General features: G+C 32.6%; 1 protein-coding gene across 1 annotated transcript in view; it reads left to right on the top strand.

Moving 5' to 3' along the window:
• Gpr158 (G protein-coupled receptor 158) overlaps positions 1–18969 on the top strand; it is a 411653-nt gene that overhangs the window by 257070 nt on the left and 135614 nt on the right. The window contains exon 5 of the mRNA XM_076832133.1: positions 8338–8406. Coding sequence (XP_076688248.1) covers positions 8338–8406 — 69 coding nt within the window. The remainder of the gene's footprint in view (positions 1–8337; positions 8407–18969) is intronic.

Here is an 18969-nt window from a genome sequence, read left to right as displayed (position 1 = left end):
TTTTGTATTTTCAGATTATAGATGTTCAGCTGGTAAAGTCTATTCAAATATTCCAAGATCAAAATCTCTGAAATCTGAAACACTTCTGACTTCAGGGTTACTCAACTTGTATTTGGTTTACTTGATCACCCTCCACATTTAACTAAATACTCTTCTTTCTTACAGCAACACTCTAGTCACAAGGTGTGAACTTCTTTTCTGCAAATCCAGGGAAGACAGTGTATCCTGATCCAATGACCAGATTAGTCTTGTCAACAATGCTTTCTATAAGTACACCCATGCATGTAGCCGAAGACTTCAATGTCAGTTACCAAAACAGCATTACCAATATCTCATGTAAAATAAAATCATTCTCCTTTTCAGACTCAATCAATACTACATTTAATCTCTCATCTCCCCGACCCATATTTTATGCTATATCCAAATCTTTCTTAAATAATTTGTTCTCTTCTGTCTTCAGAGCATGAATACTAACTTAATTATAAACAAGGGTATAGAGTATACACTTGGAAGCTATCCATTAGAATCTTAAGAAGTTAAAAAAAGAGTTTATTTTAGAAAAGATGAAATAGGTAGCTAATTAAACATGAAGTCAGCAGGATAAAATATCCTAATGTTCCTAGAAGCAGAATTTGTTTGGTAAGCCTCCTTCCCTGTTTTCTGAAGTTAGATTACATTGTAATTTTAGTTTTTTATACATTGTCCTAATTCTCTATTGTCAAATTTCTCTACTGTCTAATTTCTCTACACACAATTATTTCACTTATGTCTTATGTCTTTTTGAGTTGATAATCTGTCCTAATGAATAAAATAGTATTAAAACAAAGAATCCGTGACAAAGAAAGAAAACGAATTAAAACATCCATCAGCTAGTGTGACCTTTTTCAATTCTGTAGAGAAGGGGTAGCAGTTATTATTTAATTAAAACTCATGAATTAATTATTTGAAAGTCTTTCCTAAACCATTTCCATGGATATAAGAAATAAAACTTTAAAATATCATCAAGATAATAATCTAATTATAAACATTATAATTTGATGATAAACATAAAGTCTATCTGAAACAATGATTTAATGAAATAAATGGCTAGAGTTGACAACAAAAATATTAACAGGATACAAACAGGATGTTAATTAATTAATATTTCTTTTTCACTTGTATTTTGATTAACAATTTTAAGAATGACACACTCAATATGGACTAAATTCTATAATGCCCACTTGATGGTACTTAATGCTCTTAAGTTTGAGGCAAGTCAGTATCCAACTTGTTCCATGTAATCTAGAAATTCTCAAACTATTTCAAAGATTCAGTTTTGAAATCCTTTGTTCATCACCTTTGTGTCTAAAAAAGTTTTTCCCCCACACCCTTTAGAATCCAACTTTGTTGATTACCTGTCAGATATTATGCTATTTTAAGTTTCTGAACTGTTTACTCTTCTTGCCAATAGTTGAGCATTTACTATGCCTTATTGAATCATTTATTGACTATGTCACTGAAGTTCTTATCATGTCTGATTATTTGTAAATGTCTTAATAGAATAAAACTTTTTGTTACATGTATAAAATAAGGATTATAATAAAAGCTTAAAGTAAGATTAATAAACAAGTCCTAGAATAGTTAGGCCATCTCCAAGTATCTTAAATATGAAACGTTTTTCTGTTTTGTACTTTTTCTGTTATTCCATACATTTCCAAACATGCTGCAGAGGATGGATCATGTGTTAAAGACAAGCTTAACAGTACTAAGAAATTCTGTTTCCACTTTTACAATTTTTTTCCTGTTTAAGAAGTCTAAGAACATGTTGATACTGATCAACAAACAATTGGTGAGCTTTATGAACAATAGCATTTCAAAATAGTTATATACAGGAATTAAAAAATTCAGCATACCAAATTTTAATAAATATGAAATTAAACAATGTTAATAAAGAAAAATTATATAAATCTATTAATACTTAGAAATACATGAAAATGAATACTTTGTGAAATTTCTTATATTTCTTTAATATAAAATACATTTAAGTTTTTAAAATGAATGATGTCAACTAAATAATATTTGAGTTATCTCAATGTAGCAAATATTGATATTTTGAAAAAGTGATCAAAGTATTTTATCTCATTAATGACAAATTTTAAAATAATATTATTTTGTATTTTGATTACATTCATTCCGTTAGGATTTTTTATGAGGAAGGTTCTTTTTTTTGTCATTTTATACTTTTTATTTGAAAAATGTATCAGTTAATATCAGTTTTTTAATGAATAATAGAAATCTAGGCTAATTACTTAGTGTGTTTCAGTAATTTCATGTCACTTTTTTAAGGATATAAAGTAATTTTTCCCAAGGCAAGATTGCTTTATGTGGTATTTTAGTCTACATCATTCACTTCTGTATGTTTTTTTTGACATTCAAAGAATTTATTTCCAGTCTATGCAAAATGAGTTGCTATATTTAGCTATATTGAAAGAAAAAGGGAATTGAAGATTCCAAATAAATTTTAGAAAAATAGCAGCTAAATCTGCATATTTTTGCAGAGAACCCATGGAAACATGAGGACAAATAGGACATGATCCTTCACAGTTTTAGAAGGTATTCTAGTGGCATATTAAAAGGGAAAAGAGGCTGAGAATTAAGAAGGATAAGAGTTGTTGTTTGGTGATTAGTTGCTTTGGGCATGAAGACTAGGGATATAGATGAATGAAAGTTATCTAAAACATTCCCTCTCATGCATCTGAGTTATTCTGCATCTCTGAAACTGTAGTGAGTCATAAATTTTGAGTTCTAAAATCAAGTGAGACCTGGGAGAGCATCTTAAGTGTTCACATTATATGAAACAAAGCAGAGCCGATTGGCAAACATCTCATATTAATTCTGCAAAAAAAATTATTGCCATGAAAAGTGTTTTCCCAGCCGTATGATAAATCATAAGTAACAATGAATGATTGTTATTTCTAATTTCGCATGTATACAAAATCATTGGTTTTTCCTCTTCATTTAGTGTCCTGAACTGTTTTCAAGAACATGAAACTATATATATGTTACTTTGGACTGTATTTTTGGGTGAACTTTTCAAAAGGTCTTAAAACTCCTCAATAATAAATAAATTATCATGTCATAAACATGGATTTTATGGTAAAGTCTTAGAAATGAGAAAGAATATTTAGTTAAAGCAATGTGTCTTTTACTTAAAAATATTAGCAATTTTAGTAAATTTTTAATAGAATCTGAAATCAAACCCTTACTGGTAGTTTATTTTTTAAATGCTTAGTAGTGTTACCTGGTTGTGTAATTATGTAATTCCATATTGTCCTGTTTTGTTTGTTTGTTTGTTTGTTTGTTTTGGGTAAGAACAAAACCACTGAGGGTCAAATTGTATGTTCCAAGGAAACAGCATTGGGAATCAACAGCTGTGATAATAGTTTTCCTGGAATCTGTCACTCTGCAGCTGACTAAGCTTATATACCCAGTTGACCTCACTTTCTATATTTGCACATGAAAAATTTATGCAAAACTAACACTGATGGTCTGTTCTTATCAATCTTCACAATAGTACTACAAAGCTGGGCATCGTATACCCATTTTATTGTCAAAGAAGCTAAATCTCAGAAAGTTATGCAACTTGCCCAAGGACATGAAGCTAATGAACGATTAATGCTGAGGTTACAAACTTTTTGTTGTTGTTGTTGCTGCTGCTACTAAAAGATCTGTCAAGAAGAGGAAAAGCTTATTTTGGCTCATGATTTCAGAGGTTCTGTCCATGGTGAGCTGACCTGTAGCTCTGGTCCCAGAGATGAGGTAGATGAGGCAGAACCTCATGGAGGAAGCCTTTGGAGGTGGCAAGCAGCCAGTATATGGCAACAGAGAGAGCTCTACTCACCGAGAACAAACTATACCTACCTACATACAGTTTCCCAGTTAATCTGTATTAATGGATGAATCTACTGAGTAGCTAAACCTCTCATAATCTAATCATTTTACCACTGAAAATTCTTTCATTGTCTCATATCTTAGCTTTTAGGGGACATCGCATCTGCAAACCATAATACAAACCATCTAGATATAAAGTCTGTGTGTTTTAGTCCATGAATTTATAGTTCTCTGAATTACTTATATTACACATGGAGAGTTTCTGTCCAGACCACATCTTTCTGTTTTTTTTATACAGCCCCCATTTTAATGTTTGAAAAATTTTCTGAAAATCTAAAACTGACTTTAACTGATCACATTTTTGACAATTGTTCCTTGATAAATTTCTCTAAATTTTGAGTTTTCTTTTTTTCATGACAGTTCGTAAGATAAATGAACTGCATGCATTCTTTCATACTGGATGTAGTCTATTCCTATCTATATATAATTATTAAAATTATTGAAAAACAGTGTCCCCATACCTCTCAATGTTAAGAAACTCTTCAGCATCACATTTTACACTCGGTTTCTAATCTATATTATATACTTCCAGGTGTTTATCAGGTTTCATCAGAAATCTCTCTGTCCATGGATTTCTTTATAGAAATATTTAAAATAAAAACTATACCTCATGAGTCATTTCCTGCTAGTGTGTCTTATTCTTTATGAAAATGATATAAATTGATAGTGTCTTTGTTTAACACCTAAATCAATGATAGTTTATCCCTTTCAAAATAAAATTCCATTGCTCTCACATTTTCTTTTAGATTTTGAGTTTCAACTATGTAAAAATGTATTCATGCTTTGAGATTTCTTTTGTAGTAGAAATAAAGTTAAAATGCTACAAGGTCAAGTCAGCTACAATCAAAAGCAGCTGCAATGCTTTAGCAAGATATACATTAATTTCCCCAGAGATTAAAAATGCTTAATAGTTATAAATGAAGTAGTTAGTTCCTTTAGAATCAGGGAAATAATAAGAAACCATTTTAATTATTTTAAAAAATTCAGCCTTCAGCATTCTCATTTTATTACTTCCAGTGACTTAGCTTCCTTTGGGAGGTAATATCCTGGGCAAATCTTATGGAAACTACATCTGTGCTTCATCTTGTTCTTCCATAGTTTGTATGAAAGGATTATGGAATTTACAAATTGACCTTGACATAATTTGATAGAATTAGGATATTATGATTAACCTTTTCTTTGTTCTACAGGTTTGACATCTGTCTTATAAATCTTTATAAGTCATCCCTGAAAGTTTAAGAAGTGGGGAAGGTGGGGTGGGAATGGAGTGAGGTAAAATATGCTCACCTGTAGCATAAAACTGAAATTATATTAGGTTCTGTGTATGCTAAACCAGAGAGTTAGACTCAACATTAACTCCCCAGTTTTACATTCATCTGACAGAATTGGAATACAATAATTGATAATTTTTATTCATTAAAACAAATAAAATTTGATATTAAAATATTACTTGAAAGAAAGATTTAGACTTTTTGCATCCATAGTACATAATGGTAAAATTTTCTAACAGTTGAGTTGACACATTTTAAGTTTTTTTAGTTGTAGATGAACACAATACCTTTGTTTATTTTTATGTGGTGCTGAGGATCGAACCCAGTGCCTCACCTGTGCGAGGTAAGCACTGTACAGCTGAGCCACAACCCTCCCAGGCCCCCCTACACATTCTAGTTTTTAAAAATTGATTTATTAAAAATATGTTGAACAAAAATGTATAACTATAAGCTGTTTCAGAGAAATTAAAGTATTTCTAGGTTTAGAAGATCTAAAACCCAAATATGTTCTCTTCTCCAGAAGAAACCATTATCAGCTTAGTATACGTCCTCTAAACCTTTGTTTACACACACACACACACACACACACACACACACACACACACAATGTATAGTATAATTTTATGTATATTTTACATAAATAGTATCATAGTATATATTGTTGATCATCTTTCAAGAAAGTTTTTCAAGTGTTTCCCATTTAATAACTCTAGTTAAAAATAGTTCCATGCCATCATTTCTATTTCAGCAAACTGAAAAAAATGACATTTTTTCTTGACCTCTGTTATTTTTGCTCATTATTTCCCTCATCCTTCTTCATATTCCAATTCTTCCTCTTTTCCATACACACTGCTAGTGTTTCTTATTCTTTCTATTCTTCTTCAATTAAATTTAAAACAACTTACATTAATCCTTGGCACCAGCTATAAAAAAAAAGACTTTGTTATAGTTAAAAGAACTTCTAATACCCGGTGAGACAGTGGTGAAAATATTTTGAAGAACATGAGGCCTCTTCTGTGTCCTTGAGTCCCACTTATTAAAGGCTTCTTGCTCAATCTGTGAGGCCATGAAGCCAGCTATGCCAAGGAATATTGTGAAAGCAAAAAGTATAGGTTTATGATATACCTTACATTTGATTATGAAATAGCTTGTCTGAGTTCTAATTTATAAACTGAAATTATGGTCTGCTCTGTTGAGCCAGGAGCAAGGTTAAGCAAATGTTAAGAGTTCTCCACATTTCCAGTTGAAAAGGAGAACAGGTTATTTACTCTGAGAACATATACAAAATCATGCACTATTAGTGCTGTTGTTATATGGTATTGATGGCTGTTAACACAGATACAGAGCCTACAGGCTCTGAAACTATCAGAAACTGCTGCAGGATGGAAGAAACCACTGTATCACACAGCACATCCATAACTCAGAGAAGAAACTGCTGGGTCCCTTCCAGGTTTTGGGCTCTTCTCTGGTCATTTTGGATTCCAGCATGAAACATTTTGACAGCTAGCAACATGGACTTTTGTAGTTTTTAGATTCATCATCCTGATGTTGCTTTCTGACTTAAAGAATATATATGTACTTATTAAGAACTAGGCATGATGGTAGCCATTTTGTATACTTTGTGCTTAATAATCCTGTCAGATTTAATTAAGTAAATATTAGAATACTCATTCTATGGGTAAGACAATTGAAGTTTAGTGCTGCCTAAAGTGGTTGCTTCATAATTCATACTGAGATGGATTTAACTCCAAAAGTCCATATTTTCCACTACACCCTGCAGCTCTTTTTCATGACCCTGTGTTTAATCAATATTGCATAGGATATTTTATAAGCAGTTTTATATAATATTGTGGATTTTCAGTCTTAGTATCATTGTTTTGAAACTTTAAAACACAAGCCATAGAGTGTTCATAATTAGATATACTTTGCAAACACAATTTGCCATTTTAGAAATTCTGCCAGTCAAAACTCACTTAAATACTTATAGATAGAAATTTTCTTTTCATTGAAATATCTACTAGCTAATGTGACTAATATCAATAAGCACTTGAATAATCAAGTCTGTTCACTGATTAAACTAGTTTCTCACTCTCAAATTTTAAAATAGTAAAAATTCTGAGTCCTATGAGGGATTACATGAAGCATTTTTATGGGTAAAACACACTATCAGAGGTTGTTTGTTCAATATATAATATATTCTCATGTTTTGACTCTATAGTATTTTTATTGTTGCAAAATCAATTGTTATTACCTCAAGTAATTTTCCTGTTGAGATATTTGTATGAGATGACATTTGTGTATACCTTTTATATTGCATTAAATGAAAACAATAACAGGTCCCAGAATGACCTGTTATTGTGTTTATATTCTTAATCAATGTATTTACTCTGTATTGATACTTGAATTCATTGAAGCAAAATTTGTTATTAAGAGATAAGATTAACTTTGGTATTTTATATCTTGTTTCAATTCTAAGCATTTTGTTACAGGAATTTAACAAGTATCTTAAGGTCATTATACATATTTATGTTTAGAAAACTAAACAAAAATTCAGGAGAGTTTATTTGAAAATTAAGTCTTTTGAATTTTGTACACCATGTGAGATACTTAGGTTATTTAATGTGATTCATATTATTCAAATTGGAGCCATACTAGTGATTTGGGGGAATTCTATATTAACCATTGTGGGAGATGTACCATTTAGATTTTAAGACCTTATGTATGTGCTTGTTTATCCACCAAAACTATACTGTGGGTATTTTTCAAGTGGTTCAGGGTTGGCAGTTGATATGTACTTGTGGCTGATATTTCAGAAATATAGATAATATCTGTGTGTATGAATTTCTTGGATTAAAATAATTATCAAAGCAGTGTTATAAGCTGATTAGTCTATTCAGTGATTCAAATTTATAGAATGAAATCCCATGAAGTCAGTGGCAGCATCATTAATCTATCATCACTTTCATAGTTGTTTTGCATGTTTCTATTATTTATCCACTTGACTGCTAGATAATTGTCATTTATTTATATAATTTTCACCCATAAATGTTGTTCTAATGGATGGGGCATTTTCAAAATAGAGTAAATTTTTTCATGTCTAAAAACTTAACAATGACATTTTTATTATGTTTTATAGAGCATCAGAGCATCGGGCCTTATCCTGTTGGAAACAATCCTTTTTGGGTCTCTGCTTCTATACTTTCCGGTAAGTAACAATTATATTTTAAAAGTAGCCATTTTTTTCTTGTGCAGGTATTTTATGTGTGTTTATTACTCAGCTTTTCATTGTGGTGACCAATATACCTAAAAAGAATGGCTTACAGGAAGAAAAGATTACTTGAAGCTCATGATTTCAGAAGTCTCAGTCCATTGTTAGCTGATTCCATTACTCTGAACCCAAGATGAGGCAGAATCTCAGGAGGGAAGAGCATGGCAGAGGAAAGCTGTTCAATCATGGCAGCTTGGAGGCAGAAGCATGAGCTAGGAAGAGATATGGTCCAAGGACCTAGTGACCTTCTTTCTACATCCATGCCTTACTTACCTACAGTCACAATTCAGTAGTCCATTCACATTATTAATTTATAAAATGGATTAACCCATTGATGAGGTTACAGCTCTGATAATCCAGTCTTTTAACTCTTGAAATTGCTATAGTGCCTAACATATGAGCTCTGGGGTGAACAATTTTAGATTCAAATTGTAACAATGTGTGTTCACACATGCACACACATACAAATGTATATGTGTATTGTTTATGTATAAATGTGCATATATTATACATAAATATCTACAAATATATAATATATAATGCATATATTATACATAAATAATATTTTTGGCATATGTCCACACACATATGTATATACTTATATACACATATGCTGTAAATTCCTTATTTATATGCAGATACCCATACGTATTACTAAGAGCTTTACAGATATTTATATCCTGACTTAACATTTGGGTGACCTTAGACAAGTCACTTATCATTTATAAAGCTTAGTTTCCTCTCCTAAAATGGAACTACTTATACTTTTATTTCATGTTTGTGAGGAAAATTAAATGTTTAAGTAAGATAATATATGAAAGGCATATTTTGTATAAGGCTTAATATGTACCATAAGTTCCATGATTGTGCATGCCTGTAATCTCAGCAGCTTGGAAGATTGAGACAGGAGGATCAGAAGTTCAAAGCCAGCCTCAGCAACTTAGCAAGGCCCTAAGCAACTTAGTGAGTCCCTGTCTCTAAATAAAATACAAAAAAGGGCTGGGGATGTAGCTCAGTGGTTGAGTACCCCCAGGTTCTATCCCTGGTACCAAAAAAAGAAACCACTCCCAACACACACACACACACACACACACACACACATGTCCTAAGTATCAATTTCCTTCTTCCTCCCCTTTATCTAAATCAACACTTTAAAACACACCAACTAGTTAATGCTAGAAAATTCCCTATGGAAAAACAAGTATAAAAATTTAATGAACATAATGAAATAAATGTGTGCTATTAGTGCCTTAGGTATCATAGTAGACACATTTTAACACAGCATTACCTTGTCTGCAATCATAAGATAAGTACTGATTTTACTAATTCAGTTCAACCAACTTGTGTCCAGCAGTTACTGTTGGCTAAGCACTGTGATAATTTCTGGGAATATTCTTTGAGCAAGATAAACTTGATTTCTTCTTTCAAGAAGCTTACAATTTACAGGCAGAAATGAGTCAGTACAATTATAATACAATGTGACAAATTTTAAGAGTCATAGCTGAATTCTGCAGAGGCACTTAGGAAAGACACCTAACCAAGTCTAGGAATTAAGACATCAGTTGAAGAAAGAAGAGTGGTATAGAGGAAATGATAAGGCTGCCAGGACATCACGTTCTTCTTCCACTTACTTCACTTGCTCCTCCATCTTGGCCTTTTTTGTTGATTATTATCTTCTTTCCTACCTCAATACTTGAGTGCCTGAGGACTCTATCCTTATAGTTTTATTAATTTTCTTTCATTTGATGATCTTATCTAACTTCAGAAAACAGGGAAGGAGGCTTACCAAACAAATTCTGCTTCTAGGAACATTAGGATATTTTATCCTGCTGACTTCATGTTTAATTAGCTACCTATTTCATCTTTTCTAAAATAAACTCTTTTTTTAACTTCTTAAGATTCTAATGGATAGCTTCCAAGTGTATACTCTATACCCTTGTTTATAATTAAGTTAGTATTCATGCTCTGAAGACAGAAGAGAACAAATTATTTAAGAAAGATTTGGATATAGCATAAAATATGGGTCGGGGAGATGAGAGATTAAATGTAGTATTGATTGAGTCTGAAAAGGAGAATGATTTTATTTTACATGAGATATTGGTAATGCTGTTTTGGTAACTGACATTGAAGTCTTCGGCTACATGCATGGGTGTACTTATAGAAAGCATTGTTGACAAGACTAATCTGGTCATTGGATCAGGATACACTGTCTTCCCTGGATTTGCAGAAAAGAAGTTCACACCTTGTGACTAGAGTGTTGCTGTAAGAAAGAAGAGTATTTAGTTAAATGTGGAGGGTGATCAAGTAAACCAAATACAAGTTGAGTAACCCTGAAGTCAGAAGTGTTTCAGATTTCAGAGATTTTGATCTTGGAATATTTGAATAGACTGCACCAGCTGAACATCTATAATCTGAAAATACAAAACCTGAAATGCTCTGAAATCCAAAACTAATTTCAAAACATTTCAGATTTCAGATTTTTGGATTAGAGTTGCTCAACCTGAATCACCAAAAGGCCTAATCTTTGGTCATATAAATGTGACCAATAACTTTTTTATTTGTTAAAAATCTTATTGATTTTCTGAGTTCCTATTGTGGACAATCCCAGAAATTTTCATGAAGGTCTTACTGAAAGGATTACAGTTTTTCAAAATAAAGCATAATTGAATAAAATAGATTTTTTATTTAGGGCTGGGTAACTCCATGGAAGGAGGCTTTGGGAATATTCACTGTTCCACTGTTATGCAATGAACTATTTATTCTTTTTATGCTGCATATTGTTGTTCAGATTTGCAAGAATTAAGGATATTTTTGCCTTTTCTAAGCAATCTTAGACTACAGATGATTTCATAACAGTTCTTATATTGGAAAGTCCAAATTAGAGATTATCATCATTGTGCAGATGAGGACAAACCAAAATCTGACTAAATTTAGCATTGTTATAATTGGTAGCAGAAAGCTGAAGCATTTAAAATGTTTTCTTACAGATTCTCAAAATGAGTCTCATGATTCACAGTCCACAAATTTATGGACTAGTGGTTAATATTCACAATCACCTAAAATTTCTGCATAATTTATAAAAAAAGAACTTTAAAAAGAGTGTATATTTTTTATAAAATTATATAAAAGACTTTTTATGAATTAATGAAACAATTATTGGTATCATAATTATTGGCAGCATTGCTTATTTGGTTGATTGATGTGCTTATCTATAAAGGACATCTATATCTCACAATGGAAGCAAATTTATCTTAGAACTGAATGGCTACAATACTTATTTTCAGGTTGCTCCCCAACCCTGGTACTATTAAAAAAAAAACAAAACCCTGAAAAATATTAGAACTAGAAGGGACATCTAACACAGTGATCTTTTTTTCAAATTCTGTATTTTGCAAATGAAAGAAGAGAGGCTATAAGAAGTTACCATCCATCCAATTTTTCTCAGTTAGGTAATGAGAGAGCCAAGAATAGAATCTAGTCTCTTAATTCCTCATCTACTTCTGTCTTCACTGTGGTCATACCTTGCACAGAGAGTATTGATTCAAATGGCATCAACAGAGAACCAGGGAGCCCTATGTTCTGCCCCTTGGTCACCATTGCCCATTAGGTCTCCAAGGAAATGAGAAGTACAGAAGACGGAGCAGGGGAATTTATAATAACTCAAAGTAGCCCTAAAATCCAGTGTAAAATTCATATAAGCTTGGATGAACCATGTTGTTGAACTATCTGAAGTTTTCAATGTTCAACTATTTTACCTATAAAAAGTGTTTCAATGTATTATCAACTTGGTTTCAGGAGCATGAAACTTAAGTCAGTCAAGATACCATCTTTTTTCTATGATGATCCCAAAGCCTAAAACTAGGATTTATAAAAAATCTCCAGCATAAAGAAAGCCCATCCCGAGGAGAATATATCATCCAGATGCAAAGGAAAAATGTGAGGATATTGTTCCCAGGCATAAAGCTTAGAAAAGAAAGGACAGAAAATTGATAACTCATAAGGAGAACAAGAGAATGAGACCATGATAATGTAGTTAAATGAGAACATAGTTAACAGTTAAATGTTTAATCCATTCCTATTATTGTTTGTTGTGATATTTAAAGTATCCAAATTTGGCCAATGATAGCCCCTTCAAACTGCATCCTGAATCTTTTTCATATGATCCCACCATTCTTTGAGCACTTTCCCACCTCCTAGTGCAATGAGATATTACAGACTCATTTTATCCTTTCCTTCTCCCAGTCTTGGAGTCAGCCTTTTTTCCATAAAGTCCTGTTTCTTGTTAGAGAAAAATGGTAGCCATTCTGTTCTGAGATTGATGATCATAGAGTAGGAAATTCCTATTTTTATAGGTAGGTTTTTAAGCTGATGTAGAATACATCTAACTTAGTGCTTTTTAGCTCTATTTAAATCAATGCTGAGCAAAAAAAAAAAAAGAAAGAAATTGGAAAGTTAAATAACTTAATGAGCATAACAATGCTGTTGTGAACACAATTGTATGAGATAGTTGTTTTATGACAAGATAGTGTGAAAAGTGTAAGAATAAGAGAGTCTTAATTCCCAAATTGCTAGAGAAGTTCAGCAATACCACATAAAACATTGGAAACAGAGTACATCAGAGATCTAGACCACCTCCTTCAAGTGAGTTTGAAGAGTGTGATGTTAAGAAACTTTCTGGTTATTGTATATCTTTGTCTTTTTCCTATCTTGTTTTGTGTGTTTTCTTCAAGTTTTTATTCCATGACATTTACAGTATTTTCAGTTGTATTAATTCTGCTTGAGTTGATTCTGATATTCTTAAAATCTCATTAATATTTTTATTTATTTTCATTTTCTCCTCTTGGCACAATTTTTTCTCTTTCTCTTTTTCTAATCTTATCTTTATTTATTTTTTGCTTTCTCCCCCCACCACCACTGTCCCCTCTCTCCTTTCTCTCTTCTATATTATATCTTTCTTTGTGCTTCTTTGTCTGAGGGAACATATTTTTTGTAATGTCTTTGGGACTGTGGGAATTATTTATTTGAGGCTTTATCTGTTTTTTTCTGGATAATTATATTTTATTGTAAGCTCTTCTACTGCGTCACCCTTGGTATTAACCAGAGTCTATACTGTTTCCTTTCTGATTTTTATTTATTTTTTTATTGTGGTAAAATAGACATAAGACAAAACTTGACCATTTTAACAATTTTGAAAAGTATAATTCTATGACTTAGGTACATTGACAATGTTGTACAATCATCACCACTATCTATTTCCAGAACTTTTAAAGTATCCTGAACTGAAACTCTGTATCCGTTACACAGTAACTTCTTATTCTGCTTCCTTATCCCCATCTTTGATGCCTCCATGAATTTGCCTATTTCAGGTACCATATGTGAGTGGCATCATACAAGATTTGTGTTTTTGTCTCTGGCTTATTTCATTTGGTGTAATGTTCTTAAGATTTATCCATGTTGCTTCCATTCATCATAATTTCATTCCTTTTTATGCCTGAATAATTTTTCATTATATATGTACAATCATGTGTTGCTTAATGATGGAATGGATGCATTCTGAGAAATGCATTGTTAGCAAATTTATCATGTTACATAAATCAGAGTGTACTTACATCAATAAAGACAACTATTATATCACTAGATGATATAATCTAATGGAACTCTATAGTTTATATGATCTGTCATTGACTGAAAAAGTTTTATGATGCTCATAACTGTATAAACCACATTTTGTTTATGATTCATCCATTAATGAATACTTGAGCTTTTTTTATCTTTTGTCTTTTGTGAATAATGCTGTGTTGTATTTTTCTGTACAGAGTGGATATGAAATTTAACCCTGCCCTATCCTTATGGGACTTCAGAATAATTGGTCATGGATGTTTACACTGTGTCTTGCAGGGGATAGTCTTTTACCCTGGTGGACCATCTAATGCCTATGTGCCTGACAGGATGTCTTTCTCATATGAAGTTTGTTTTTATTGGAAGATACCTTTGTGGTTCTTTTCTGACCCATATGCAGTTGATTCCTGACAAAATAGCCACTGTCTTGAAAATTCTTCATGGGGATAAAATTAATTTAAGGTGTGCCACTTGGTGTGACACCCAAGGAAGCATAATAAAAACATGAAGTACAAGCAGTTTTTTACACAGGTACACAAGAGAAGAGAAATACTGCTGAGGGCTGATGGTACTGTCACAGGGTGCCTGAGATACACCTAGGGTTCTAAAGCATTTATTGGGGTCCTGGGAATTATCCAAGAAGGCTTCCAATTGGGAGTTATGTTTGTTGGGTATAGAGCATGCACATATGCATTGTATGGTGTCATGCTGTGATTGAAAGTGAACTTTGCAGCCCTCTGCTAGTCTCTGTATTTTCTACATGGGGTATGGGACCAGTGAGGTGAATCAAGTAGATTGAATTTACCAGTTACATAGGGAGGTGATCATCAGAAGGCAGTTACATGAGACTGATACCTAGACTGATCACATGGGGGAACTGAGAAAAGACAGAAAGCCTGGTTTAAGAAAGTTAAGCCTATATGAATAATGAAGTAATATAAAATTATAGGCATTCACTCTATGCTGCTATAAACATTGGTATATAAGTATCTGCTTTGGTGTCTGCTTTGGTATATGCCTAGGAGGGGAATTCTTGGCTCATATGTTAATTCTATGTTTAACTTTTTAAGAAAGTGCCAAACTGTTTTCAAAAATGGTCACACCATTTTACATTTCCACTAACAACACAAAGTTTTCTACTTTTCTACCTCTTCAACAGTACTTGTTATTTTCTATTTTTTTTAAAAAAATATAGCCATCTCAATGAGTGTCTATTTTATGAAAAATCGTGTGGACAGCTGTAGGAGAAATAGGTTGAAATAGTCTACTTCTTCATTTCAAAATCATGTGAAGCCCAGATTCTTGGGACATATTATAATTTGGCGTTTTGACTTCCTCCTTCATCACACTTTAGTTTTGACTGTCTTCTTGACTAGTGTGCCACTGAGGTACATCAACAAAGGTAACATGTCTCTAAATCTCTTGTCAATCTGGGATGACACTGTGTTCCTACAGGAAAATCCATTTGTTTACTTTTAAATTCCCATTCCCTAAATTTAGTTTTTCAGCAAATAAGTCACCATTTCTGGGATGGAACAATGCTTCTTGCTGAGTTCTTGAAATAGAATGTAACATCTCTCAGCCTCTTCCTTCATTTTGGTGCAACTGCAATTCAGTGTTGGTCCTTTTTCTCTTAGTGATCTCATCCATTCTCATAGCTCAATATGTTCTCTCATGTCAACACCCAAATTAAATCTCCAGTGCAAATATTTTGCCTCAATTTTACACTTATGTGTGCATCTACCTCTTCAAAATATCTACATGGAGTCTTATAAACATTTTAGACTCAATACATCTAAAACTTAACTACTAATTCCACCTACTACCACTACCACTGTCTAACCTGCTCTATCTAGTACCAGTTGGTAGTAATTGCATCCTTCCAGTCCAGGTCAAAATCATTAGTCATTGTAGACTTCCTTCTCTCTACTATATCTTATATTCAGTCTCTTAGGGAATCCTGTTGATTCTACCTTCAAAACATATCCAGAACCTACCACCTCATTGCATTGTTATCACCCTGGTGTGAGTCATCATCATTGAATATTAATAGTCTTCTAACTAGTCTCCTTGTTTTTCATTCTTGGCCTCTTAATGCTCTTCTCAATATAGCAGTCAGAAATCTCTCTTAAAATTTAAGGCAGATAGTGTTAATCTTGCTCAATACCCTTCAGTAGCTCCTTATTTCATTCAGAATAAAATCTAAAGATCTAAAAGAGCTACATGGCCTGTTTACCTTTTTCACAGTTCTTGATCAGAAAAGGCACACTCCCACTGTTAAACCCTTGCCTAGACTGTTGTCTTGCCTACGTTGTTCTTTCTATATCTATGTAACAACTTCCTCATCTTCTCTATGTCTTTGTTGAAATATTATATAAAATCCGGCATGATCTAGCCCTTCTTGGCCTCTTTCTCTTCCAACACCATCACCCTTTGTCTTGCTCATTCTGCCACATTATGTCCTTGTTCTTCCTTCAACAGATTTGTAACTTGCCACCCTGTGGCCTTGATATGGGTTGTTTCTTTTTCTGAAAGTAGACTTAACCTATCCATCTCCATGACTAACTTTCTCATCTTCTTTAAATATTTGCTCAGATGTCAACTTTATACTTAAAGGAAGTTAAGAAAATCATTATTTTAAAATAAACAATATTTGTGACATTAATGTGAGAATAAACTACACAATTGCAAAGAATTCCTAATAGGACCAAATGGAGACAGATTTAGCCATAATGTGGAAGCAGAAATATCACAATTTGGCAGTAGACTGAAAACATCATGAATGATATTGAGATTGTCTTCTTAGGAACAAATGAGGAGATATGGTGGCTTGGCAATGATAGAGAATTTGACAGTCAGATGGTTTTTGTTGAAATAAATGATGTCTCTGCAGCAATGTCATAACCAGAATGTTTTAGCTCTCATGAAAAATTCTGAAGAGAGTAAAATATTCATTCATTTCTAATTCCCTTGCTATAGTTTTTCAGTTAATGTCTTTGCTCATGGGCAAAACATGGCAAGTACTCTTTTTGTCTCTTTTTTCAATGGTTATATTTTTCCCTTGCTGATAAAAATACATCTTGAATTTTCCCATGTAGGCCCAAGACATATAAATAATTATACATCTCCAGAACTGTGAGAAATAATATTCTGTTTATTGATTTGTGACAACTGTTTAGTTTATAAGCCTCCCCCCAAATTATATTATTTTGTAATAGCAGCCTGAATGGACTAAGAGAGGGATACTATAAATATGGTTAATTCAAATATACATTCTTGTCCTAATCCAAATCCTACTTTCAACTTAACTTTGACTTTGATAATATAACATATACCTATAATGTTTGCCTTAAGGGATACATTCTAAAAATCCCATAATATTTCAGGTAATATATTATTTCATTTATATAGAGTAAAATTTGTGTGTGTGTGTGTGTGTGTGTGTGTGTGTGTGAGAGAGAGAGAGAGAGAGAGAGAGAGAGAGAGAGGGGAGAAGGAGGAAAAGAAAAATATAAGCTTTTGAGGTAAATTATAAGAAGGCAAGTGGTTGACAAACAAAATTAAGGATGAAGAAGGAAGAGAAGAGAATGAGATCAAAGAAGGACATGAGGGGAAATTTTACCTAATTGGCTCAAATATTCTTAAACTGACGGGTAGGTAGAAGACTAGTATATCACAATGAATTAATATTTCCATTTCTAACTTTTATCTATTGGTCAACTAATGAATCCATTATTTGAAATTCTGAGATTATCTAATTATTAGAGGCATAGAATGTGAAAAGGATCCAGCAAAGGAAATTGGGAATGTGCTGTCAAGGAAGTGGAAGGACCAATTTAAGTACATGTGTGTTTCAAGAAGGAGGGAGTGGTAAGTTCCTTCAGGCCTTGCTGATTAATCTTGTCAGATGGGCAATAAGAATTTTCACTGAATTTGATAATGTTGAGGTGACCCTGACCAGAGCAGTTTCGTCATGGTGATACGTGATGGAAGTCTTACTATGATTCCAAGGAACTGGAGGAGATAAAAAAGGGAGACAGCAAGTAGAAACAAATCTTTCCAGAGGTTTTGTAATAAATATGGACTGGGAATGTTTTTTAAGATGAGAAAAATAACATGTTTGCATAGCTATAGAATGGCCTCATAGAGAAGGAAAATTATGATGGGGAGGAGAGAAATGAATATTGTCCTTAAGGAAGCCCCTAAATAGTCAAAAGCATGTGAGACCAGTGAATAGGAAGTGAATTATATCAGAACAGTTTGTTTATTGTAAAAGGAATGAAAGATCTACCAAGACACTTCCATAAACATAAGGTGAAAACCTGGAATGAGGCAAAAGTTAGAACTTGGGATGTCTCCAAAAATTACAATTTGGGGCTATTTCTTTTATTTTTTTATTTTATTAGGGTTTTACATTAGAGTCAGGTGGTATCTCAGTGTAGTTGAGGTTTGAAGCACTTATGAGCAAACTACAACTTTCTAATATTTGGCAGTGATTTCCCACACTTTGTGTTTCTATGCTATAAATTATATTTGCCTTCCTATTTCTCCCTAAACTATTATACCCTGAATAGAAGAATGACTATCTGTAATAGAAGAGTAGCTCCATATGATGGAACTGTTCGTCAAGTCTTATTCAGTTCCTATTCAGATATGTTTGGACCCATGTCCTCTTCAGAAGCAATCACTGTTACAGTTAGTTAGTTATGTAGGCTATTGTAAAACTGTAATAAAGCAAATTGAACCTTGACATTATTGAATTATTCTGATCTATGTGAATAGTCAGAGCAGATATTGAGGACTGAAATTCAATTGATCTATGACATGAATTCGGATACAATTTTAACTAAAAATTTTAATCTGAGGAGACCAGAAGATGGT

This window comes from Callospermophilus lateralis, chromosome 13 (genome assembly GCF_048772815.1).
Source record: "Callospermophilus lateralis isolate mCalLat2 chromosome 13, mCalLat2.hap1, whole genome shotgun sequence".
In the NCBI taxonomy this organism is placed as follows: Eukaryota; Metazoa; Chordata; class Mammalia; order Rodentia; family Sciuridae; genus Callospermophilus; species Callospermophilus lateralis.
The sequence above is the reverse complement of the archived record's forward strand: the minus strand, read 5'-3'. Positions and strand labels throughout refer to the sequence as shown.